We start from the raw sequence: 27,213 nt of genomic DNA, 5'->3' as shown, positions 1-27,213 counted from the left end.
TATGACAATCCAGTCCATTTAGGCTCCAGTCCATGTGTTCCCTCTAGCCAGTTACTCACTCAACCAATCAAAAATCTGAAGAAAAAAAACTCAGGAGGAACAGTCGTTTATATAGACAGCACAGAAAGAAAAATGTCGTTGATTGTCTTGATTGATTGGAAGCGGAGGCGGTAGGTAGTTTCATTAACATGTAATTTCATCTATGCAACATTTTAAAGAGAGGTGAATAAAAGCCCCCACGAACGCCGGCTATTATTAACGGCAACTTTGATTGCTTAAGCAAAATCAGCAGGTTGCTGGTCAGCAGCTAAGCTAGGATTGAATATTTCCCACATAGGCTACATAACGTTTTATTCAGCGGCGACTGGTGAGTTGAAAATTGGTGGGGCGCAAAACTTTACTTTAAACTAATCATTGATCTCAACCTGTTTTCATTAGTAATTCTCCTTTATAATCAAGCGTGCCAACGATCGGATAAATCAAATGACAAGTAGCCTAACACATAGCGTCTTCATACCGTGTTAGGGGGATTAAATCATAAATTCAATTTATCCGTTAAAAATCCGTTTTAATCACCAGGTAGTCTACACTTAACAAATAAGATACACCAGTCTGTAATCTACTATGTTAGCTCTCAGAATAACCAGCAAAAACAAAACCTGCACTTCAGTTGTTTTTACAATCTAGCCTACGCATTGCAGATATTTGCCATGAATACGAGTGCGGAGAAAGAAGTGTATCCGCAAATAATGTTGATTAAAATTGTGCACAATTTTGTACTGCAAATGAAAATAAATGTAGGCTATACGGCCTAGGCTACTCGCTAAAACTGCCTATTTGGGGAAAGCTGGCTATATATGATAGTATTGAGTAGCCTATTTGTGGATTAATTGTATTGATACTCAAGGAAAATCAGGGGAAGATTCCGCCACTGCTTAGCGATTAAAACTGATTTTTCTAAATCGCATTTATCATTTAATCTCCCTAACACAATGCGAAGAAACTGTGTCCCTTTCCATTTGATTAGATGTTTGCATGCTTGTTAATCACTGAAAATTAATGAAAACAGTTTGAGATCAATGATTAGTTTAAAGGAAAGTTTTGCGCCTCACCAGTTTAAGAAAGATGGATAAAGGAGGAAAAAGTGAGGACAAGAGGAGGATTTCCGATTATTTTCGTGGGTAAAAAAAATTCTCAGCATTAATGACACTCAATAAACTTGAAATATATTATGTAGAAGCTTGCATCAATAGTATACATTCTTTTTAAAACATTGTTTTCCTTAATTACAATTATGTGCACAAAACATTAAAGATACAACTATGTTGAGCTGAGACATTCATTGGTTTGTACCTTTTTTCACCCACCTCCCACCGGATCTCAGGGTCCACCCACCTCCCAAATCCCAATTTATCCCCTGTCTATCATGTGTTGCTATCTAATAATAGTAAAAATGCATCTGTAAATGAGCTTCTGTAAATGCATCGTAGAAACAATACAACAGTGCGTTGGCATTAAAAAGAAAATGTACTTCTGAATACTTAAGTATTTTTAAAAGAAAGTACTCCAGTACTTTAACTCAAGTAAAAATTTGACTGAACAACTTTCACTTGTAGTGGAGTAATATTTGACCAGGGGTATCTATACTTTGACTCAATTAATGGAGTTGTGTACTGGAAACAACCACATTTTTCTGTTCACTCTTTAATTTTTTCTCGGGATCACCCCTGTTGGGAAACAGACAGTTTTGTGTATTCTGCGTTTGGGAAGTTTCCGCTGGGCCCCAGGGGGGAAGGGGTGAGCCCCCCTGTTGTATTCAATTTCAATGTGAATGGTACCTGTTTGAATAGGTAGGATGGATTTGAATTTGAATGGTCCAATCGGAAGGAAGCACAGCCTCTATCACCAATCAGAGGCAGTGCTCCCTTTCAACAATATAATTCCACAATATGCAAATACCAGTCTACTGTAAACTGTATAAATCTGATCACCCACCAAAACTATTTTGAACTTCCTTGCTGAGTTGTTCCCGTAGCCGGCTGCGTAATAAATCTTCCTGTTTTTACTACAAACTTTTGATCTGCTTCTTCCTGGGCTAACGGTCATTTTACCTGTTTTTGGTAACATCTTGATTCACCTACACCCCGCCGATGGAAGGTTATGATGGATGGACTTGAGCCCAATGTTAACAAACGCATAGAGACTTTAAAGGGACTGTCGGACACGAGATGGGCTGCTCACGCCCAGGCCACCAAAGCTCTCTGTGTAAACAATAAAAATATATTGAATTCGCTAATAAACATATCAGATGATGATTCTCATAATGCTCTCACGCGTGACGAGGCGCTTTCTTGTGTATATTGTGGAACAAAGTATTACAAAGAATTCAGACAACGAGTACTATCCTCCAGAAGGTAGATGTGGATCTCGTTACGGCTGTGGATATGCTGTGATCACTGTCAGATTTCGTGGCAGGTTTACGCGACCAGTTTGGAGACCTGGAGACGCAGGCCAAGGAAATGGGAGGAACAAAGGAATACAGGTCTGTGGTAACGCGGCAGGCGAAGAGAAAACGGAGAGCAGATGATTCCAGTGCACCTGACCACATTCTAATTGGAGCTGAGAAGTTTTGTGTCAAGGTATTTTTAGTCATAATTGAGAAACTAACAAGTGCTTTGCAAGCAAGACATAAGTCCTACACAGAGACTTGCGACTATTTTGGCTTTTTAACCCATCTCAAGAGCCTGTCTGTGTCTGAAATACGCGAAGCAAGCCGCAATCTTCAGAAAAAATATAGCACCGATTTACAGGATGTTTTTGAGGATGAGCTTGTTCAGTTCATTAAATTCTGTGACAAAACAACTGACGATCTGTCACCAAGAAACCTGATGGTCTTACTGAGAGAGAAACAACTCCAAAGTGCGTTCCCAAACGTGGACATTGCACTCCGAATTTATCTCACTCTTCCTATTTCAAATGCCACCGAAGAAAGATCATTTTCCAAGTTGGGCATTATTAAGAACAGACTGAGGGTATCCATTGAGAAAAATAGACTGAACGGGTTGACCATTCTGTCCATTGAGCATGATCTGCTGCGCCAGCTGGATTTTAAGGATTTAATCAAGGAATTTGCATCAAAGAAAAGCAGGAAAAAGGCTTTTTAATGACTGGTCACTGGTGAGCAATGTTCCCTCTAAGCTGCGCGCGTGCGCAATCGCGCACTGCCCGCACATTCTCAGCGCACAAGAAAATCTATCCAGCGCATAAACAACATCAACATAACGTATTAATTCATATCTAATATTAGACCTAATCTAATCTAATTAATTCGCCCAATAATATTGTTTTTTTGTTTCTCACTCAGTGAGTGACAGGTGTCCAGCCAATGATACGATACGGTTCACTTACGGTACGAAGCCAATCATGGCATTGACGGTGCTTGCGTCTGGGCCCTGCCTATATGCGCCGTGCAGGTTAGCTAGCAGGTTAATAGATGCTAATACAAACCCTGCATCATGGCGAAACGAACAGGCAGCGACACATCCACTCAGCAAGCCACAGTAAAAAAGAAATGCAGTTCTTTTAAGATGGAATGGCTGTCGGAGTATGTGCAAATTGAAGAAAAAGCGGTGAAATTGGGTGAGATTTTTTCTTTTTCAAGTGAGAAAGGTCTACTCTGCAAAACATGCAGCGATGCCAAAGTAGCAAGTGAGTTTTCAGAGGGAAAAATGTGGACTGAATGGAAGCTGGACTATCTCAAGCGTCACGTTCAGCATAAAAGTCATTTAAAAGCTGTCGAAACTGTACGAAGACTCAAGATGGGACAGGGGATTGGTACATTATTGCGGGGGAGCGCAAAAGAGCGAGAGAAAAGGAACGAGCTGTCACACAAAACAAAATCGGACCCTGAACAAGTTAAAGTTCTCATTGACAATATTTTACTTGCCATCAAAATGAATGCATCAATTCTGTCAGTTCAACAAATCCACGATCACATGGCAAAGTATGTGAGTATACCAGAAAGCTGGCGAAGCAAAAACTATGCCTTTGAATTTGTGAACTCAATCAATGAGATAGTGCAGAATGAGACTATGTGCAGTATTAAAAATGCACCCTGGCATACCCTGATAGTAGATGAGAGCACAGACATATCAGTACACAAAATGCTAGTCATATATATTAAATACAGGGAGGAAAATGATGTTAACTACAAAACTGTGTTTGGTGGCATCATCCAGCTGACAGCATGCACTGCTCAGGATATTGTGCAAGGAATAACTCAGTTTTACTCCAAACATGGACTGGACATGCAGAAAATGGTGATGCTGACCTCCGATGGTGCCTCAGTAATGCTAGGAAAACACAACGGAGTTGCAGCTTTGTTAAAGCGCCAAATACCACACCTAACTGAACAACATTGTGTGGCCCACAGAGAGGACTTGGGCATTGATGATGCCTGGAAAAATGTGCCTTCGATGCGAGATGTCGAAGCTCTTCTTAGAACTGTCTATTCCACTTTCTCTCGGTCCGCTGTGAAGAGGGGCAAAATGGAGGACCTGGCAAAGATTCTTGATGAAGATGCACTGTCATTCAGGCCTCTGAACGAAGTGCGATGGCTGTCGCGGCACCAAGCTGTCAATGCTGTTCTGAGGAACTACACTGTGCTTACAGAATTCTGTAAAAGAGAATTCACCGATAACAGAGATCCAGTGGCAAAGTACTGCTACAAAAAGCTGAGTGATTCAAAATTCAAGGTTACTATCACTGCTCTGGGAGATGTTTTGGGTGAGCTAGCACAACTCTGCCTCACTTTACAAAGACGCAACCTGACTGTGATGGAAGGACACTGCTTTGCTAGAGCAAAAATTGAGAAGTTGCGTTCCCAATACTTGAAGGAGAAGGATGTACAGTGGAGCGACCGTGTCAAAGAGGCAATGGGGACCTCATCAGCTGATGGCAGAAATACTGGTGAGATTACTCTTTTTATTAGTAAGCTGTGTGATCACATGGATGCTCGTTTTCCAGAGGATGAATTAAAGGAGTGGTCTGCATTTGACATTGAAACATTGAGCTCAGACATCAGTTTTGACTATGGATCAGCAGACATTGCCACACTGGCAAAGAAGTATGAGGCCATTCTCCACCACCCACCACAGTCTATGGAGACCATTAACAGTCAGTATGCTGAATTCAAGTACATAATGAAGCAAAAACTTAAACAGAGGTCAATCAGCACATTCTCAGATATGGTTGCTGCAACACTTAGATGTGAGGAGCTAAAGGAGATCTCACAGCTTGTGGATATTTGTGCTACATTTCAAGCTTCCAGTGCCGACTGTGAAAGAGGATTTAGTTTAATGAATCATATCAAAACAAAATCCAGAAATCGTCTTGAAGTGACACATTTGGACCAGCTGATGCGCATAAAGTCAAAGCAAGAAGCAGACGAAGCCATCAACCTGGACAAAGTGTACAACCATTGGAGAAGTGAGAAGGACAGACGTGAAAAATAAGGTAAAATTTAAGTCAGATTTGTGCATATTCTAGTGACGGTTATTAAGATTTTGTCTTTATGGATATTAATCATTAAATGTTGTTACTATTAGATCATTTATGGGTAGTAGAAATGCCAAGAAAAACTGTGTAATTAGATATTTTACAGACAAAGTGTTACAGGAATTTGCACTGTATCACAAGCTACAGCACAAGTCATTGTGCAAAATGTGAATGTTTTAATGTAAGCAAAATGTTATGTCTGAAAGGTGTATATGTCTCATATCTTCCAGAACAGGACCCTCAGCCAGGCAAAGCAGGACTCTTCCCATGGCCAAAGCAGGACTCTCACATACTGTATAACATCTACACATCCCATTTTTCAGATTTTTGTCTTTTTTTAAGTGGACCAAATTACTTATTTAAAAATAAAGCGTGCATATCTAATGTTGCTCACAGTAGTCCTCAGTTTGCTCAGGGAGCTTGTGTGTATGCCCAGATACATGAAAAATTAGAGGGAACATTGCTGGTGAGTCAGATTTTTTAAAATATTCTAGTTTAAGTCTTGAATATTATCGTGTAGTTTATAAACAAAAATGACTACGATATTCTATTCAGCGATGTCCATATGTATTTCTCATACAAATAGAATTAGAACGTTGTTTTTCTTTTGTGGACTGTTTGCCGTGTGATAAAACTGCTCGAATTTTGATTATCCTGCCGTTGTGTGTTTGCAGTATGACTATAATTGGCATTCTTTTGTATGGCGTTGGTGTGTATTTTCCCATGGTCTCTTTGCACTGGCTTATTATGGGGTTGTCTTGTATTGTGTATCTTTGCGTGCGTCGCCGCGGCGGGGGCCCTCTGAGTTGCGTAGCCCAGGGCCTCAAGATGGGTAAACGCAGCCCTGATAATATCTCATTTCATTCTCAATATCTTCAGAAACGCCACAACCCTGTAGCACACACAGGTGTGTAATATGAAGGAGTACAACTTATCTTAATCACAAGGTCAGCGTATGAAAGAGAGTGGGGTACAAGTATGGATTTCATTAGAGTTCATAGCAGGTAGTGAATAATGGGGATGGATGAAGACTGCAATATATGACAGAAGTGAATCCAGAAGTGGGCAGAAACCTGGCAAATGAAAATCAATAAAGCAAAGTAAATGTGAAGTTCTACATGTGGTAAATAATAACACAAGGCTAGATTACTTTATGGGAGGAACAACATTGGAATGTGCTCAATTTTGGGAGTAATAGTTGATCAAATCCTTTCAGGTTCTAGGCACTGTGCTGTTGCAGTAAAAAAGCCAACAGGATGCTGGGATAGTAGTGAGTATAAATTAAGGCTCCAGAGTGCGACCATTTTGGTTGAACATGCGACCAAAAATCTGTCAAGTGCGACTAAACATTTTCATTGGTCGCACCGGTGCACCTGACATTTAGCAGGTCTGTCTCTGTGTGTGTGTAGCGTTATTTTTTTCCCCCAAAAATACATCATTAATGAGGAAAGTATTAATTACATTCTCTAAAATGTGAACACATTTTAAGCTTCATTTTTCGTCAGGCGTGAATTAGCAGACTAGACTCTCGTTGCGCCAATTGCGGCGTCCATTCGTCTTAAGCAGCAATGGAGGCAAAAAAGATCTGAGAGAAAAATAAAAAAGGAGAATTAAAAAAAGGAAGGGCAGAAATGTTATGTGTGGGATGTGTGCGATTTAGTGAATGACGAGTCAAGTGCTGGGTAGTCATATGCAACAGCTGCGAAATAATGAGAAATAGCGGTAATGTGTGATCGGGTGCGGGTCTCTAAATCGGAGAAAATAATTTGTTCGGATGACGTCAGAGCCGATCCGCGCATCACTAGTGTGTGTGTGAAACCGCACCCTGTACTCCTCCGGGAGCAGCGCACACTTTTATTTGAGTTATTTGAGTTTGATTTATTTATTTGAGTTTGTCAAGCACTTTAAACATCAGCAGTTTTTAAGTTTATTTTTTAAACAATTGAGGTTATTGCCATTTCTTGTTTGTGCTGTCATTTAAATAAAGACAAAACATTTATCTGCCCTTTATTCCTGTTTACAATCATTTACATGTGTTAAGAAATTACCAATGTGTATGGGAGCTGACAAAAAAGGTAACACTTAAAATGTATTATTACGCTGCAAAAGGTGCGGTGAAAAATTTTGGGTCTAACTAAATTATGTGCTGCTGAACCTAAATGAAAAAGTTAGGCGCACCAGTGCATCCAATGTAAAAAGTTAGTCTGGAGCCCTGTAAATCCAAGGAAGTTATACTTATTTTATACAATACCTTTGTCAGACCACACTTACAGAATTGTGTGCAGTTCTGGGGACTGTACTACAAGAAAGATATAGAGGATCTGGAAAAGGTTGAAAGAAGGGAAACCAAACTGGTTCCTGGTATGAAAGATAAAAGTTTTGAGGAAAGACTTCAGATGCTTAACTTCTTCAAGCTTAGTAAAAGTAGACTCATGGCTATCTGATTGAGTCTTTTAAATTCATAAAGGGGATAACTACAAGAGATTCTTCAGGTTCAGCTCTGTTAGTATGACGAGGGGGCATGAAAGGAAATTAGCAAAAGGTAAATTCCACACCGACGTTAGGAAGTATTTTTTCACACAGAGAGTTGTCACTGTGTAGAATAGCTTGGCGCATGTCATGTAGTAGAGGCAGAAACTCTGGGGGTTGTCAAGACCGGGCTTGATACGATGCTGGATACTATCTAGTTTGTCGGTAAACCTAGCACTAGTGGTAGGTAGGAAAATGGTGAGCATGTAGGGCTGAATGGCCTATTCTCGTCATTATGTTATGTTATTTTTGTTATGTTACGATAGACGTGAAACATATTACTGTACTGAAGTGGTCAATATTTTACAATGTCAATCATGCATTCAGCATTCAGTCATCACCTGTGACCTGATACTACAGACTCCACTGAAACCCTATGTTATGGTCAGGAACCACAAACCTGACAACCCTATATTTCACTGCATAGATCCAAAATCACTAATTCTATTTAGTTAAGGTCACGCAGTACACAGCACTACTCACCCCAGTGTCTGTAGTTTACAGTCTGGACTCATCAGTGCAGCACAGAGCAGCTTCACTCCTGAATCTCCCAGGTTATTGTAGCTGAGCTCCAGTCTCTGTAGTTTACAGTTTGGACTCATCAGTCCAGCACAGAGCAGCTCCACTCCTGAATCTCCCAGGTTATTGTTGCTGAGGTCCAGATCTCTCAGGGGTGAGTTTGATGACTGAAGAGCAGAGGCCACAATTTCACAGGACTTCTCTGTGAGGTTACAGCTGTTCAGTCTGCAAAGAAGAGTTTATATATTATTGTATGTTCAAATAGCGCAATATCCTGTAAAATCTTATATGTGCAATGTAACAGTAATCGTGATGAAGAGTGATATTGAGGATTTCAAATTACTGATGCTCTGAGGAAAATGACTTTGCTACACTCTCCAACTGCAGCACTTTGGGCCTGAGAATTAGACGTCCTGTTGGACAGAACTCTGACAGTTCTACAGATGAAATTCTTACCCAAATGGCCCCTTTCTTCTGACATTTGGCACAGATACAACCAAAAGTAAAGATGCAAGAAATAACACAAGTCTTTCAGTTTGGATAGTGAGTTAGGCTCTGCTTCTTTACTTTTGCTGGTAACTGTGAGAAACTTCCCACAGCATTGCAAGCCAATACACAGCAAAAGCCAGATTCACTTTAGAAACAAGAAAGCAAAAAAGTGATCTGTTTACATAGAACCAGGTACTGTAGTGCAGTCTGTCTGTTTTGCTGAGGTTATATATAACCATGTAGTGCAGTTTGTCTGTTCTGCTGGTGTTACATATAACCAGGTAGTGAAACCAAAGCTATGTAGGAACTGTTAATGATGTCTTTGAGTTCATTTTGTTGGAATAGTGATACATTAAATGGTGCTGTCCAAGGATACACCATTTAGCTTTTTCCAGGGTTTAGGAAACTTCAGAATCCTTGTACAGGCCAGACTTCAGCCTGAGATAAGCCACAGTATTACCTCAAAAACAGGCACTTTAACAGTCCCCTGAGAAGACCTCACCCTGACACCCATTATATCCTACAATTCCTCTACCTTCCTATTTTCACTTTGTCTACAGGCACTATTGGATTCTGGGTCAGCCTACACCAGAATAAAGCAGAGACCAGGGTGGCACTACTGGCCTTGTAACATTTACAGCCTGACCTAATCTCACAATACAGTAACACAAACATTTCATTCATAACCACACTTGCCTCTCCCAAACCAAACCCAGCATTATATTAATCATAATGTTAAAAAAAAATCTCATCTTCATGAACAATATAAGAGGGGTACAGAATGAGCAGGCTCTCTCTGGTCATCTCCCACTCACAAATTATCTATGCATGGACTAGGGATAAAAGGGGTATTCTTACCCCCTTTTGAAAAACATGGATTTGATTCAATCAACATTCGTCCTTAACTGACTGACATTTAAAAGGAGGGATTCTTTTTTCTACACAAACACAGTTCGAACTACTTCACCAAACTGAGTTAGATAAGAATAAGTGTAATACCTGTGTTTACTTGTCCAAGTCAAAGTTAAGGACAAATGTTAGTTCAATAAAGACCATAGGGGTGTTTGTATGGCTAATCTGCAAAAAATCAGACCTTGTTATTCTACTAATAATGCGGCTGACCAAACTCAGCTAAAAATTGGATTAATTAATATCAGATCACTAGCCCCTAAGGCAACTCTTGTAAATGAATTAATTACTGATCACCAAGCTGAAATCTTATGTGTAACTGAAACTTGGCTTAAAACTGTATATTGCCTTAAATGAATCTACCCCTCCTGGCTACAGCTATACGCACATTCCCTGTCTGACGGGTCGTGGCGGTGGTGTTGCTGCTGTATATCATTCTAATCTTTTTGCTACTTTGAAATCTGGCTTCAAATGTAACTTTTTTTGAAGTGCTTGTTCTCAGTTTTGCACATCCGAACAAAAAAGCAGTCAGTTTTATGCTTGCAATTGTATACAGGCCACCAGGGCCATACAGTGGCTTTTTACTTGAGTTTGCTGATTTCCTTTCCAGCCTGGTTGTTAATTCAGATAAAGCAGTAATTGTAGGGGACTTCAATATTCACATGGATAGTGAAGGTGATCCTCTCAGATCAGCACTCTTGTCTATCATTGAATCTATTGGCTTCGATCAACATATACATCAGTCCACACATTCTCATAACCATACTCTTGATCTGGTCTTAACTTACGATACAGAAATAGCAAATATAGCAGTTATGCCTCAAAAATATGTGCTATCAGACCATTATTGAACTACTTTCCAACTTTCACAAGTCTGTCATGTGTCATCAGATCCTTCATTCTACCTTAGCTGTAAGCTTTCCTCCAGGACTGCAAATGCTTTTATTAATGAGCTCCCAGGCTCATTTGTGCACTGTGGGGATTTTCTTGGCTCCCATCCAAACGCATACAAAAATGCAAGCATTAGCTCAATTGATCAGTTGACAGACAACATAAATTACGTACTTTCCAGAACCCTGGATACTATCGCACCTCTTAAGAAGAGGAAAGTCCGCTATAAGAAATTAGCACCCTGGTACAATGACCATACTCGTGCTGTCAAACAAGCTTCACGCCAACTTGAGCGCAAATGGCGTTCTACTAAATTGCAGGTATTCCTCCAGGACTGGAAAGACAATCTACTAACTTATAAACATGCCCTCTCCACAGCACGTTCCTCATACTTATCTACTTTAATAGATGAAAACAGAAACAATCCTAGGCACCTGTTTAACACTGTTGCCAGACTGACCAAGAATCAAGTTGATCCATGTGCCTCAATATCATTTAGTAGCAATGACTTCATGAATTTCTTTGATGACAAAATTATAAAAATCAGGGGCAAGATTCAAAGTTCTCCTACCACCCCTCATATAGGGTCTTCCATCTGTTCAACGCATGGATGCAGAATCTTCAGAAGAATCTTCAGAAAGATGGGCGGCCTATCTGAACTCTTTTGCTCCAACAGACCTCATGGAGTTTAATGCCAAAGTTAATTCCTAAAAATCTTCTACTTGTCGTCTAGACCCTATCCCTACGAAGCTTTTCAAGGAGCTATTACCAGTGATCGGAACACCAATGTTACATATTGTCAGTGTGTCTTTAGCATCTGGACACATACCACAGACTCTTAAACTTGCTGCCATCAAACCCCTTCTTAAGAAGCCAAACTTGGATGTGAATGACCTGTCTAACTATAGGCTTATCTCGAACCTCCCGTTCCTTTTAAAATACTAGAAAAGGCCATTTCAAAACAACTTGGTTAATTTTTGCACTCCAATCATATATTGGAAGTTTTTCCAGTCTGGTTTTAGACCCTCTCACAGCACTGAAACAGCCCTGGTCAAAGTACTCAATGACCTACTCCTCGCTTCCGACCATGGCTGCATCTCTGTACCTGTGCTTTTAGACTTAAGTGCAGTATTTGACACAGTTGATCACCTCATCCTTCTGGACAGACTTGAAAATCTTGTAGGCCTCCGTGGACAGGCACTCTCTTGGTTCAGGGTTGCTTTTTATCACTTGAGAAACATCTCAAAAATTCAGAAAATACTGTCCTTACATGATGCAGAAAAGCTAGTTCATGCTTTTGTTACTTCAAGATTATATTATTGCAATGCTCTTTTGTCTGGATGTGCAAATTCCTCTCTGAAGGGCTCCAGCTAATTCAAAATGCAGCAGCTCGTATTCTCTCTAGAACAAGGAGATTCGAACACATCAGCCCAGTGTTAGCATTGCTTCACTGGTTGCCAGTTAAATTCCAAATAGACTATAAGATACTACTTCTTACCTTTAAAGCCTTACATGAGCTTGCCCCTTTGTACTTAAATGATTTACTTCTTCCTTATTTTCCCTCACGAACGCACTGTTCGCAGGGTGCAGGCCTCCTTGTTATTCCTAGAATATCTAAAAGTACCATAGGTGATAGAGCCTTCTCCTATCGTGCTCCCCTCCTGTGGAACAAGTTGCCTGCCCATGTTCGGGGCGCAGACACTATCACCTTATTTAAAGCTAGGCTCAAAACATATATTTTTAGTCTCTCTCATATTTGAGGGGCAGGAGTGGTTGGCAGGCATAGCTATAGAGTCTCTGTTAGACTGAGCGGTTAGTGCTGTCACTGGATCATCATTGGTAGTGCTGTGCTAAGCTGAACCGGTCATGGTCTGGTGATGACTGTCTCAAGCCTGCCCTCATGGCTGCGTTGGCCCCTGCCTGTTTCCGTTAGCTATGCTGCCATAGCCTTATTCTGCCGGGGTTTTCCTTATTGCACGTGGGCACCTCTGTTTCTAATCTACCATTTGAACCCCCTAACAATGCTTTTTTTCTCGTTTTCCTCGGCTCTGGGCACCTGCCCAAGTTTGCTTATCCCCCCCCCCCCCCCCCCCCCCCCCGGCCCGCAGCTCCAGCCCTAGACCAGCTAGACCAGCTGGGCATCCCCGTCTCCTGCCACTTTGACCTTCCATAACAAAATGGTGCCTGCCCGCGGCAGATGGGTTCCCCCTCTGAGTCCGGTTCTGCCTGGTTTCTTCCTGTTATCAGTCAGGGAGTTTTTCCTTGCCACTGTTGCCCTAGGCTTACTCTTTTGGGGCCGGGTTCTTTGTAAAGCTGCTTTGTGACAAAGCTCCTTTGTTAAAAGCGCTATACAAATAAAATAAAATTGAAATAAAGTGTTGGCCTGTAAAGAAAAAGTGAGCCTGTGATCTTGTGCCATTTCCCTTGCTTCTCAGCTCTGCCTTGGTCTTTTTTGATCACAGTCTTGGATCTCTGGTCTTGATTCTTTAGCTGCTTATTTTACCATCCTGGGTCACAATGGGACAGACAAGCTGTGGTTCTGCGGTCCCTTTCATTCATTTTATTCACAATTATATTATTTATTTTCCATGTCTGTCTAATTTTGTGTAAAGGAAGTGTAGCTTGTATTTTTTTATTTGATGGCGAATATGTTCGTCTTAATACTGTAAGATACTATACCCTCCCTTCATTAAAATCTGCGAGTTGTATGTTTGGGCCATTATTGATCCATCACTGGTTTGGTTTGCCAAACAAGGAATTCATGATGTATTTAGCCTAATAACTGGTATCTTTAATGATAATATGTAAATTAAATCTAATAAAATACATTTTACATGTTGGATAAGTGAGTTTTTACATCTGATGCTACTTCTGTACTCATTAAATGAGGGCACAATCTGTTAAAATAGCTTGATTCAAAAATCATAATTCTCACTTGCCTGACAATTCTATTGTGTTCACTTTAACTATGAAGTGTTTATAAAAACATGCTGTCATTATCTACTTTAATAATTACATAATACTCACATGGCCTTCCTGCAGTTCCTGAGTACTGGTAGCAGTCTCTCATAACCTGTTGATGATATGTAGGGCTTCAAGTCAAACTCATCCAGGATCTCCTCTGTCATCAGTAACACAAAGGCCAGAGCTGAACATTGGTGTGGTCCCAGCTCATCATTAGAGAGTTTTCCTGATCTCTGGAACTTCTTTATTTCCTCCACTACAGTGTTTTCATTCAGTTCATTGAGACAGTGGAACAGATTGATGGTCCTTTCTGCTGAAGATTCTTCATTGATCTTCTTCCCAATGTACTGGACTGTGTTCCTAATGCTCTTTGAACTGCTCTCTGTCTGTGAGTCTGGCACTGGTGATCTGCTTCCTGTCTGTGGGTCTGGCACTGGTGATCTGCTTCCTGTCTGTGGGTCTGGTACAGATGATCTGCCTCCTGTTTGCATCAGCAGTGTTCCTAATAGAGTCTGAATGGAGTCCAGAGAGAGGCCTAGAAGGAATCTGAGGAAAAGGTCCAGGTGTCCATTCTTACTCGCTAAGGCCTGATCCACTGCAGTCCTGTGTAACTCAGACAGCTGCACTCTGTCACTGCGAGGTTTTGATTCTTCTGCTCTGAGTACATTTCTGTTCTCATTCACACATGAATGAAACACAAACAAGGCAGCCAGATACTCCTGAATGCTCAGATGCACAAAGCAGTAGACCTTCTCCTCATCCAACCCACACTCCTCTTTAAAGATCTCTGTGCACACCCCAGAGTACACTGAAGCTTCATTGACATCAATGCCACTCTCTCTCAGGTCCTCTTCATAGAATATCAGATTGCCCTTTTCCAGCTGTAGAAAAGCCAGCTGCCCCAGTTTCAGGATGATTTCTGTATCTGACTCAGAGATTTTCGGGTTTGTCACACCATTGCCATGATACTTCTCATTCTTCACATTAGTCTGAATGAGCAGGAAGTGTGTGTACATTTCAGTCAGAGTTTTGGGCAGGTCTCCACTCACTTTATCCAACATTGTCTCCAGAACAGTAGCAGAAATCCAGCAGAAGACTGGTATGTGACACATGATGTGCAGACTCCTGGATGACTTTACGTGGGAGATAATTCTGCTGGCCTTTATCTCATCTCTGATTCTCTTCCTAAAGTATTCCTCCTTCTGTGGATCCTTGAACCCTCGTACCTCTGTCGCCTGGTGGACACACTCAGGAGGGACCTGATTGGCTGCTGCTGGTCGGGAGGTGATCCAGAGGAGAGCAGAGGGAAGCAGATTCCCCAGAATGAGGTTAGTCAGCAGCACATCCACTGATGATGACTCTGTTATATTATTGCAGATCTTATTGCTTTGGAAATCTAGAGGAAGTCGACACTCATCCAGACCATCAAAGATGAACACAACTTTGACTTCATCTTCAAAACTTTTGATCTCTTTCAGTTGCGGAAAGTAGTGCTGCAGAAGTTCCATGAGGCTAAATTCTCTCTCCTTTTTCAGATTCAGATCTCGGAAAGGAAGAGTGAAGATGAAATCAATGTCCTGATTGGCTTTTCCTTCTGCCCAGTCCAGAATGAACTTCTGCACAGAGACTGTTTTCCCAATGCCAGCGATGCCCTTTGTAAGCACAGTTTTGATGGGTCTCTCTTGTCCAGGTAAAGGCTTAAAGATGTCATTGAGGGGGATTGCAGTCTCTTGTGTGGTGTGTCTCTTGGATGCTGTCTCAATCTGTCTGATCTCATGTTCATCGTTAACGCCCCCACTTCCCCCCTCTGTGATGTAGAGCTCTGTATAGATCTCATTGAGGAGGGTTGGGTTGCCCTGCTTTGCTAAACCGTCAAATATGCATTCAAACTTCTTCTTCAGAGCAGTTTTCAGTGCCTGCTGGGCTCTTTCTATGGATTTATCTGAGGAGAGGAAACATGAGAAACAATGTATAACAGATAATAAAAAATAAAAAAAAATACATATGCAGTCCATTTTCACAATGGTTTACACACCTCTTAAGGTGTTACACACTTCTCACAGTCTGTTCTACACACAAAATGAAAACATATGAAACAATGAAAAAGGATTCAATTCCTTTATCACATTCAATTTCTTAATTTTTTTTAGTATGATGTGGTAAATATGGTCTTCATGGGTCAGGTAGTAATTTAATCATCTTATAATTTTTATGCTCAGTGCTCATTAATCCTGGATAAAAATTCAGACCAGATCTGAATCTCTTTCAGGGACATTTAATCTCATATGCATTTTCTTGCCCCATAATCACTGCTGAATGCAATATTTTAATTTAAACACCATTGTGTATATGTAGTGTGTGATGTTTTCAATATGCAAGACTGTTGATGTAAAACACTATTATGAAAGTGTAGATGCTATAAATCAAAACATTGTACTCTGTTATATTCGATTGCTAAGCTCATTTCAGCATTCAAATGGACACACAGTAGCAATGAGTGAAAACTCTTACTGTGTGGCTCATCTCTCTCCAGTGAGTCAGTGAGATCCTTCTGCTTCACAGGGCTGCTGGTCAGCTGTATTAGTGTGAAATAAACACATGAAGAGGTGTGCTGTATCAGTGTGAAATAAACACATGAATAGTTTTGCTGTATCAGTGTGAAATAAACACATGACGAGGTGTGCTGTATCAGTGTGAAATAAACACATGAAGAGGTATGCTGTCTCAGTCTGAAATAAGCACATGAAGAGGTGGGCTGTCTCAGTGTGAAATAAACACGAGGTGTGCTGTATCAGAGTGTAAAATAAACACATGAAGAGGTGTGCTGTATCAGAGTTAAATAAATACATGAAGAGGGTATGCTGTATCAGTGTGAAATAAACACATGAACAGGTGTGCTGTATCAGTCTGAAATAAACACATGAAGAGGTGTGCTGTCTCAGTCTGAAATAAGCACATGAATAGTTATGCTGTGTCAGTGTGAAATAAACACATGAATAGTTATGCTGTGTCAGTGTGAAATAAACACATGAAGAGGTGTGCTGTATCAGTGTGAAATAAACACATCAAGAGGTGTGCTGTCTCAGTGTGAAATAAACACATGAAGAGGTGTGCTGTATCAGAGTGAAATAAACACATGAAGAGGTGTGCTGTATCAGAGTGAAATAAATACATGAAGAGGTGTGCTGTATCAGAGCCATTATGGGTGGCAGTGTAGTATAATGGGTAAGGAGCTGGTCTCATCAGAGGTTTGAATCCCAGGTAGGACACTGCTGTTGTACCCTTGAGCAAGGTACTTAGCCTGCATTGCTTCAGTTCATATCCAGCTGTATAAAAGGAAGCAATGTAAATGCTGTGTAAAAAGTTGTGTAAGTCGCTCTGAATAAGAGTGACTGCTAAATGCCTGCAATGACTCTTGTAAGAAGGCCAGAACAGGAAAAGATACTTTAGAACACAACAAGCAGCAGGTCTAAAGCCTATATTCGAAATGCAGCTTTTGCTTCTGATTTATGTTTTTTAGGGACACTACTTGTGATGAATCACGAATGTCCTTGGAATAATTTAGTTGTTCAGTTGAATTAAGTTTCTCAGTGCAACACATTTTTTAATGCTAACTATACAAACTGAGTGCTGAGTGTCCATTCTACCTGCCCCGGGAGTTTTCCGCAGTGATCACTAGGGCCGTTTACATTCCACCACAAGCGGACACGACGAGGCTTTGTCGGTGTTACATGATGTGCTAAGCGGACTACAGACCAAGCATCCAGATGCTGCCCACATCGTGGCAGGGGACTTCAACAAGGCAAACCTTAAAAAAGTTATGCCAAACTTTTACCAACATGTCAAATGTCCTACCCGAAAGGACAAGATACTTGATCACTGCTATTCACCGTTCAAGGAGGGCTACAAGGCTACCTCTCTACCATCACTTGGCAAATCAGACCATGCCGCCATCTTCCTGATAACAGAATACAAACAACGGAGGGTACGGGAAGAGGTGGTGTCGCGAGAGGTCAAGCGCTGGACTGCCCAATCAGAGGCCACTCTACAGGACACGCTGGACGACGTCGACTAGGACAGGTTCCAGTCCACCTCTGATGACGTCAACGTCTTTACGGAAGTGGTGACCGGCTTCATTACAACGGTGGTGGACAAAGTTAGCCCTACGGTGAAAGGTTATTGTTTTCCTAATCAGAAACCGTTGGGTGACAGATCCATCCGCGTTGCTCTGAACACACGCACCACTGCCTATAACGCGGGACTGGTGTCTGGGGACATGACGGAGCACAAGGCGGTGTCCTATAGGCTGAGGCGAGCAATCAAGGATGCGAAGTATCGCTACAAGGACAGAATGGAGCTGAACTCTTTCTATGCACGTTTCAAGGCTAACAATGCTAACAACTAGCACAGTTAGCGTGTATAACACGAGTTCCCCCCTGGAGCTGCAAGCTCACTTGTCCTGTCAGAGCACTATGTGAGGGGAGCCTTGAAACGGGTGGACACCAGGAAAGCAGCAGGGCCAGACGGAATCTCCGGACAAGTCCTCAAGACCTGCGCTGATCTCCTGGCTCCTGTGTTCACCACCATAATCAACCTCTCTGGCTCAGTCCGTGGTCCCCACATGCTTCAAGAGGTCCACCATTGTCCCTGTACCCAAGAACGCTTCCCCAGCCTGCCTGAATGACTACCCCCCGGTAGCACTCACCTTGGTGGTGATGAAGTGCTTTGAGAGGCTAGTCAAGGACTACATCGGCTCCTCTCTCCCCAGCACCTTGGACTCTCTGCAGTTTGCTTACCACCCCAACAGATCCACGGACGATGCGGTCTGTCAGGTTCTGCATGCCACTCTCTCACCTCGACAACAGAGGGGGGGCTATGTAAGATTGCCGTTCATTGATTTCAATACCATAGTCCCCTCCAGACTGGCTGCTAAACTGACTGACCTGGGACTGAACACCTCTGTTTGTGCCTGGATACTGGATTTCCTGACCGCCAGGTGGTTAGAGTGGGTAAGCACACCTCAAACCCCCTCACCCTCAACACTGGAGCCCCCCAGGGGTGTGTGTTGAGCCCTCTGCTGTACTCCCTGTACACACAGGACTGTGAGGCCAGGTTTGAGTCCAACACCATCATCAAGTTTGCTGACGACACAGTGGTGGTAGGCCCGATCACCAACGACGACAAGAAAGCCTACCTCCAGGAGGTGGCAGGCCTGTCACTGTGGTGCCAGGACAACAGTCTCTTCCTGAACGTCAGCAAAACCAAGGAGATGGTGGTGGACTTCTGTAAGAAGAAACGGCTGAGGACCGACACCCCTCTACAGATCAATGGGTCACTGGTAGAGAGGGTGAGCAATTTCAAGTACCTCGGTGTCCACATCACAGAGGACCTGACATGGACACTGCACATCGGCACTGTGGTGAGAAAGGCAAGGCAGAGCCTGTATGAACTCAGACAGCTGAGGAAGTTCAGAGACTCCAAGAAGATCCTGAAAACCTTCTACTCTGCAATCACTAAGAGAATCCTGCTGGGGAACATCACCGTCTGGTACGGGAACTGCTCCTCTCTGGACCGGAGAGCCCTGCAGAGGGTGGTGCGGTCAGCTGAGCGTACCATGGGGACCACACTCCCCACTCTGCAGGACCTGTATCCCAGGAGGTGCTTAAGCAGAGCGAAGAGAATTATGAAGGACTCCATCCCAACAACGGACTGTTTGAGCTGCTGCGGTCAGGCAAACGCCTACGCAGCCACAGGACCAGCACTGAGAGACTTAGGAGGAGCTTCCTCCCTCAGGACATCAGTGCTTTTAACTGCACTGCCAGGACAACTGTCCTGGAATAGTATTTTCACCTCAGGCACATAGCACCTTTACCTCTATGTACACTGCAGCACCTTACCATCCCACGGTTTACTTTGTATTTTTCATTTTTCTTTCTTGTACTTATTGTATGATATATCATAGGTTGCACTGCTTCCAATGACTTATTTTAGGACTTATATTAGGACTTACTATTTTTACTTATTTGTATTGTTCGTATTTTTTAAATAACTGCTCTTTATATTCTTCTCTCTTTTAATTTGTATTCGTATCTTATATTATTTTATATTATTAGTCTTATTATTATTATTTATTTATTTAGTTATTTATTTATTTTTCTGTATATAATTATTATTGAAGCATTATGTTGCACAGTCTACAAGGAGTTTGTCACACCAGCATTTCACTGTATGTACATGTATATGCATGTGACAAATAAAGCCTTTGAACATAAAAACAATCTGTTTGGAGTCATCCACTGCCATCGTTTATGGATCCTAAAAAAGAATCCAGTCTTTCTGTGAGCCAAAGAGGGCCAGATTACTTTTTATAAACTTTAATAAACCTGATTAGATATTCAATCTGACCATCTGAAAGTCATATTAACTTCAAATAATAAAATATAAAAAGAACATATCATACCTGTTTTGAGGATAACAGTTTATTTGAGCAGTGAATCCTGTGAATAAATCATGAGACACAACTTAGATAAACTCTTTTACTGCAGCTCTAACTCACAGCACATGGAGACAGAGCTTCCAGTTAAACTCATCCTCTTACTGCAGCTCTAACTCACAACACATGGAGGCAGAGCTTCCAGTTAAACTCATCCTCTTACTGCAGCTCTAACTCACAGCACATGGAGGCAGAGCTTCCAGTTAAACTCATCCACTTACTGCAACTCTAACTCACAGGACATGGAGACAGATCTTCCAGTTAAACTCATCCTCTTACTGCAGCTCTAACTCACAGCACATGGAAACAGAGGTTCCAGTTAAACTCATCCACTTACTGCAACTCTAACTCACAGCACATGGAGACAGATCTTCCAGTTAAACTCATCCTCTTACTGCAGCTCTAACTCACAGCACATGGAGACAGCTTCCAGTTAAACTCATCCTCTTACTGCAGCTCTAACTCACAGCACATGGAGACAGAGCTTCCAGTTAAAATCATCCTCTTATTGCAGGTTTAATTCAATACGAACGTGTTTCATTACCTTTGATCACCTCTGAACTCTCCTCTGAAGTCGATTAGAAGATCAATTGAACGGTCACTCTTCATAGACAGACAGCTGGGTACAGGCGACCCTGCCCTCTCTACCCAAACCCTGTGAACAAAACATGGATACAGAGCTTCCAGTTAATCTCATCCTCTTACTGCAGCTCTAACTCACAGCACATGGAGACAGAGATTCCAGTTAAACTCATCGTCTTACTGCAGCTCTAACTCACAGCACATGGAGACAGAGCTTCCAGTTAAATTCATCCTCTTACTGCAGCTCTAACTCACAGCACATGGAGACAGATCTTCCAGTTAAACTCATCCTCTTACTGCAGCTCTAACTCACAGCACATGGAGACAGCTTCCAGTTAAACTCATCCTCTTACTGCAGGTCAAACTCACAGCACATGGAGAGAGAGCTTCCAGTTAAAATCATCCTCTTATTGCAGGTTTAATTCAATACGAAAGTGTTTCATTACCTTTGATCACCTCTGAACTCTCCTCTGAAGTCGATTAGAAGATCAATTGAACGGTCACTCTTCATAGACAGACAGCTGGGTACAGGCGACCCTGCCCTCTCTACCCAAACCCTGTGAACAAAACATGGAGACAGAGCTTCCAGTTAAACTCATCCTCTTACTGCAGCTCTAACTCACAGCACATTAACTCTCTGATTCATGCATTTTTACCTCTTTCCCGCAGGGCCGTGGGTTCCATCCTCAGTCTTGGTCTTCTCTGAGGAACTCATTTTAGAAACAGCGCCCCCTGTCTCAGGACACCTGAACACACCAGATCAGATTCACAAGTGGGTTCTGACCCAAATTGGCAGACCTGTAAATACACACAAGAAGAACATGATAACACACAGACATAATAATACACACAGACACACACATACATCAAATCTCGTAGAACAGACAGGGACAAATCTGGAATTTAACTGAGCCATAAACTTGTACAGTAATACAATTCCTTCCAAAATATTCTGCACCCATGATAACAATTACTAAGACCACCAGTACCAGTGCTGAGGTATATTTTCATTGTCCAACATATGGAATATATTTAATGATATAATGGAAACTACCAAAATGACACATTTCTCAGATGATACAACAATTCTACAAAAATTGTGCATCACAATTATTGGCACCGCTGTATTTGGTACTGTGTGCACCCTCCCCTTGCAGGGATAATGGCACTGAGTCTTTTTACATAACGTCTTATAAGGCCAGAGAACACATTGGGAGGGATCTTAGACTCTTCCTCCACCCACAATCTTTCCAGATCCTGATGTCTTTGTTGATCCGTGCTCATGGGCTGTGCTGTTCAATTGAGTCACAGGTTTTCAGGGAGTTTCAGCAGTCTTTTGTGAATTTGGGGTCATTGTCTTGCTGAAAGATCCACTAGTTTCAGTCTGCTGGCAGAGGTAGTCAGGTTTAGGGCTAAATTGTCCTGGTACTTGGGTAGAGTTCACGATGCTGCTTTCCTTAACATGGGCCCCAGAACCAGTGTGAGCAAAGTAGCCCCATAACATTAAAGATCCACCACCGTATTTTTCTTTTCAGTATATGCATCCTTAAATCCATCCTACATCATATTCCTGGACATGGTTGTGAGAGGGACTGGAGCCTCTCCCAGTATGCATTGGGCAAGAGGCAGGAAAAAACCCTGAACAGGTCACCAGTCCATCACAGGGCACACACACCATGCACTTACACACTCATACATTCAAGCAATTTAACGTCTCCAGTTAGTTTAACCTGTATGTCTTTGGACTGTGGGAGGAAGCCCATGCAGACATGGGATGAGAATATGCAAACTCCACACACACCACCATGCTGCCCTCCAGCAGTTTTAAACTTCTTCATTATTGTCCTCACAGTAGTAACTAGCATCTTCAGTTTATTTTTGATCAATTGCCTGATTTTCAAAGGTCAGCAACCATTTTAATTTCGTTCGTCAGTTCTTTATCTTTCTCTGTGGCGAAGATGAAAAATGGGTTTCACAAGCAGGTTCTCAGTTTAATCCTCCAGGGAAACAGGAAGCCATGGAAGGCCACAAGAGTTTCTCTTAATATTGGTGTAGATTTATTTTGATTTTATTTCTAAGAATCTTTAGGGGTGCTAATTATTTTTATATATATTTGGGAAATAACCCTACCTGAATCCAACCGTCACACTAGAGGGCGCCAGTTCCCCCAATCTTAGTTTGTTTTCTGTGCCTGTTTAATGCTAATTAAGGTGTTGTGTCACAAACATTTAATAGCCTGACCAGATTCACATTACAGGTACCTGTAACTGATTTATGACTAGTCAAAAAGCTAATTTAAGATCTAACTGCATTTTCACTCATCAAAAAACTTTTAATATCTCAAATTACATTTTGCTAGTAAGATTGAAGTTACTTTCGCCATTCAGTTATATGGGACCTCCTATTAAAAGATATCTACAATTCAGTTTTGACTATCCAAAACGTGAATTCCAGATACTGTATTGCCATTTCAATTATGACTAGTCATAACCCAAATTAGAGATATCTCCACATTAGTTCTGACTTAGCCATAATTTCAGTTAAAGATATTTCATTCCTCCCAATTTAAGATGTCAGGTAACGGGGGACCAGGACCCAAACGGGAAAAACACCAGGAACTCCAAAAAGGCAAATCCAATCAAAGACTTTACTCTCATACAGATAACAGAAAAGAGGGAGCAAAAACAAGGCCACTTTCAAAAACAAAAACAGCAGAATTTTCACAAAAAAAAAAAAAAAAAAAACACACACACAAGGAAACAGAACTCGGACAGGGCAGAACTCACAGACAGAAACACGGACAGAAACAGACAGGCAGATACTCTCAGGCAGAAACACAAGGAACCAGCACCCAAGTCAGGAAAACAGAGAACTTAAATAGCCACAAAGATAACAACACACAGGTGAACTCAAAGCACAATCAAACCAGAGCAGGGAGGGATAATGAGACACAAAGAAAAACAATGACAGAATAATTGAAAACAATAATACAAGTAACACAGGGGTAACTAAAGAGTGAGCAAACTGAAATACAAACTGAAGTACCGCCATCTGGCGGCCCAGAAAAGGAAAAAACAGAAACAGAAAAGGGCAGAATCCTGACAATATCTAAATGATCTTTGTGGATAATTGAATCTAAGATATTACTAGCCAAAATAGGGCAAGCCATTTTAACATCTAATAACCTGTGCGGTTTCACATTACAGATATTTATCATTAATTTATGACCAGTGAAAACGCTAATTTAAGATATCTCTAACTGTATTTTGTAATATGTAACACCAATTAAAAATATCTACAATTCATCTAAAACGTGAATTTCAGATATCACCACTTAAATCATGACTCTTAGGAAGTATGAAGCAGTCACTACCCATAGTCCGCCTCCGAGCAAAACCCGTGCCGTCAAGTTTAGTTTATGCACGCTTATGGTTAGAACCCCTGGTTCTCGCGCACCAATCAGAAGCCAGTAGGCTACCCAGTGTTAGGAGGAAGGTGGACGGACGCTTTTTCGCTATTTTCTTATAATAATGTGCCTGCGTTGTTCCATGTCCGTTTACCATATAAACAAACAGTTTGAAACAAAGCACCACTTGTCACAAACACATACATTTATGAATTGTAAGGCCAGCTAACCTTATTTTTTTTCCTTGTGGGAAAACTAGAACACCTTCGCCGGTTAGCCTAGGCGCACGGCTAGCCTGCCCATAGACAGACACCCCGAGTAAGCCTGCGATTAGTAGACTGTAAACTGTCGCGATATCGTCACCCCTCAGTGGCGCCCCCACCTGTACGCCAAATACGCACACTGCGTACCCTAGCAGTGGCACAAGGCTGGCTGGCGGTTTTGATTATTTGATTAAGCGGAATTAGCGGAAAGTTTCTTTCAAAATGCGTTTAAAATCCTTGGATGCTAGCCCTCCGTCATTGGGTTCAGTGCTAGCAAGTTAGATAGGTGGCATCTAAGTGATCTAAAATAAAAAGAAAACGTGTTTATAAAAAACTCACGGCTAAGTTTATTAACTCAAAACTACGGCAAAATGAGAGTCAAATCATGTTTTTGCTGGATCAGTCCTTTCCTACCATAAAGTAGGCTAAGTTATATAATAAGCTATATTCCAATCAACCGATTTCATTTCAAACGCGGCTTTTTTCGTAGTGCAGTCTTTGTCAGACTATCCCATTTTTGTCCTTTTCTCTCGTGCTCCAGGCGCTCTCATTCTCTGTTTACGTCAATAGGCCTACATGGTTCCTCTACGTTTGCCGAAAATGACCTGCTGCCGCTTGTAGGTTGTGCGTGGCAACTTTTTTGAGTGTGCGTACCATGAGCGAGAATCCTGCGGGCGCCCCTGAGTAAGATGATAACATGCATCATATGTGCCATTATCTGTATTGTCTATTTTACCTGCTATGGACCTCTTTTTAAGATGAGTCTTGAATAAAGTTGAAATGAAATAACATATAGAGTAATCTCTGCCTAATATAATCACTCCACTGTATATTTTGCCTCAATATTGCAAAACAATTCATTTGATTTAGTAATGGGAATGATTTCCTATAAACCATAAAAGAATAAGTAACAACCTCTTAATCGTTCAATTAAAAACAAAATCCGGGTTCATACTGCAGTGTCAAAATGTCAACAACAAGCGACCTGTGACGTCCGACTCGCTAGGCTACCTCCTCACGAGGTAGAATTGGTCATAGAATATCACAAATAGGCTACTGAAGTAAACTTTCTGAAAGGTTATTTCAGTATTACTTTCTGGTCTAAATGGTTTGTTCGGACTCCGTTTGAGCTCTTAGCTTATCAGGCTACGCCTTAAACACACCATTTTATTGCCAGTTGTCAGTTTTTCTGAATTACGCTGGTTATACCTGCAGATTCCCATTCCTCCCCGCAGCCCTTTACGTTCAGCTTCTCTTACCTCAGTTCCACTCCACAACAGACTGTTCACTCCGTTTTTTACATTTAATTTAATTCCTTCTTTCCTGGGGATTCTTTCTCCTCCGTTTTTAAAATGGCCGTTAAGTTTCAGTTTCTCTTTTGGAGCGCATTTCCTTACTTACTGGCTCAACTGAATGTTCGATGGGCGGAGTTTTATATATTTATGCTATTTCTTAGCTGCGTCAGTCACAATATTTAATACGTTATGCAGAAGAAACACATAGCCTATTTAATCCATGTAGACCTTTGCCAAATTTTAGCATATAGCCTACATATATCAGGCCTATTCAACAGCTCGTAAATTATAATGTTGGGATTTAACGTTCTCCAATATAATGGTGTAACCTGTAGGCTGAACACACAAATAAGCCTTTTTGATTATAACAAAACATTTCAAGACAAATAGCCTACTACAGACAGCAAATTAAATAAATAAATAATTTAACGCTCCACCAGTCTCCCTGCCATAGTCACTGACCCATTAACATCCTGAGTGATGGCCCTATGTAACACGCTAATGTGTGAGGTAAGTTATTTTTGTTATTTCCTATTACAAAATATTAAGAAATAACAAGCATGTGCTTTTGTTTATAAGTTTAATTTTTTGCTATTTTGTCTGTACGTCTTGTGCCTTCCCCAATCAACTGTTACTTTTTTCTCTCTCACACACTTTTTTTCGTTGACAATTTTTAAGGTTAGGTTATTTGCCCTTTGTATACTCATCAAACGTGTTTGTGAAGTATTTAAATAAAATAATAAAAAACTAACGAGAGCTGACTTGATGATACCTGCTCTTACCAGTTCCACTTCATTTTTTTCAAAATGCGCCACAAGACTTTTTTATTTTATTTTATTTTATTTTATTATTTTATTTTATTTCACGGCTGAAATGTAAGCTCTGATCCACAATCTTTTTCTCGAGTCGGGAGTATCTGGAGACCAGAATACGGGGCGTGTCAAAAGCAAAATGGACGACGGGTCAAAAGCACGTTTCTATTGGTCGATGATTTGGCGAGTCACATGTATTATCCAATCAAAAGCATGATCCAAAGGCGTAGATGTATCAATATTGCTTTGACGTTTCTGAGACAGCATATCTGTTTTTGTTGTCGCTCCTGAAGGTGAATAATATGTCGGTTCGTAAATTATGCGGGAAAACAAAAGTTGTGGTATTTGTGTAATCCGTTAATTTACACCATTTATTTGAAAATGACGTTTGATCGTCAGTGATTACGACGCTAAAGTTGGCTCCCGATTCGCAGCTCCCGACTCGAAAATTCCGCTCCACCTTAAATTGGCGAGGTCTCTTTCCAGCAGTTCTTGTTATCTTAGC

The 27,213-nt window shown here is 41.3% G+C and overlaps 2 protein-coding genes across 3 annotated transcripts in view; one reads left to right on the top strand and one right to left on the bottom strand.

Moving 5' to 3' along the window:
- The window catches only part of LOC118218889 (NLR family CARD domain-containing protein 3-like), a gene marked incomplete at its 3' end in the record, with an annotated part of 90,689 nt that extends 64,675 nt beyond the window's left edge, over positions 1-26,014 (bottom strand). The window contains exons 1-4 of the mRNA XM_035401616.1: positions 25,861-26,014; positions 21,589-21,730; positions 21,379-21,489; positions 20,318-20,354 (exon numbers count right to left, since the gene is read on the bottom strand). Coding sequence (XP_035257507.1) covers positions 20,318-20,354; positions 21,379-21,489; positions 21,589-21,647 — 207 coding nt within the window. The remainder of the gene's footprint in view (positions 1-20,317; positions 20,355-21,378; positions 21,490-21,588; positions 21,731-25,860) is intronic.
- Positions 3,517-5,945, top strand: LOC118218922 (zinc finger protein 862-like). Of its 2 annotated transcripts, none has more exons than XM_035401688.1 (2): positions 3,517-5,514; positions 5,792-5,945. In XM_035401688.1, the coding sequence occupies exon 1, from the start codon at positions 3,588-3,590 to the stop codon at positions 5,511-5,513; it is 1,926 nt and encodes a 641-aa protein (XP_035257579.1). In that variant the 5' UTR covers positions 3,517-3,587; the 3' UTR covers position 5,514; positions 5,792-5,945. The 2 variants fall into 2 exon arrangements, with proteins under 2 accessions (XP_035257579.1, XP_035257578.1); XM_035401687.1 differs by having other exon boundaries at positions 5,787-5,945.
- Positions 26,015-27,213: the final 1,199 nt, after the last annotated feature.

The sequence above is a fragment of the Anguilla anguilla genome, chromosome 19 (assembly GCF_013347855.1).
Source record: "Anguilla anguilla isolate fAngAng1 chromosome 19, fAngAng1.pri, whole genome shotgun sequence".
Lineage (NCBI taxonomy): Eukaryota > Metazoa > Chordata > Actinopteri > Anguilliformes > Anguillidae > Anguilla > Anguilla anguilla.
This window is presented reverse-complemented; position numbering and strand designations above follow the sequence as displayed.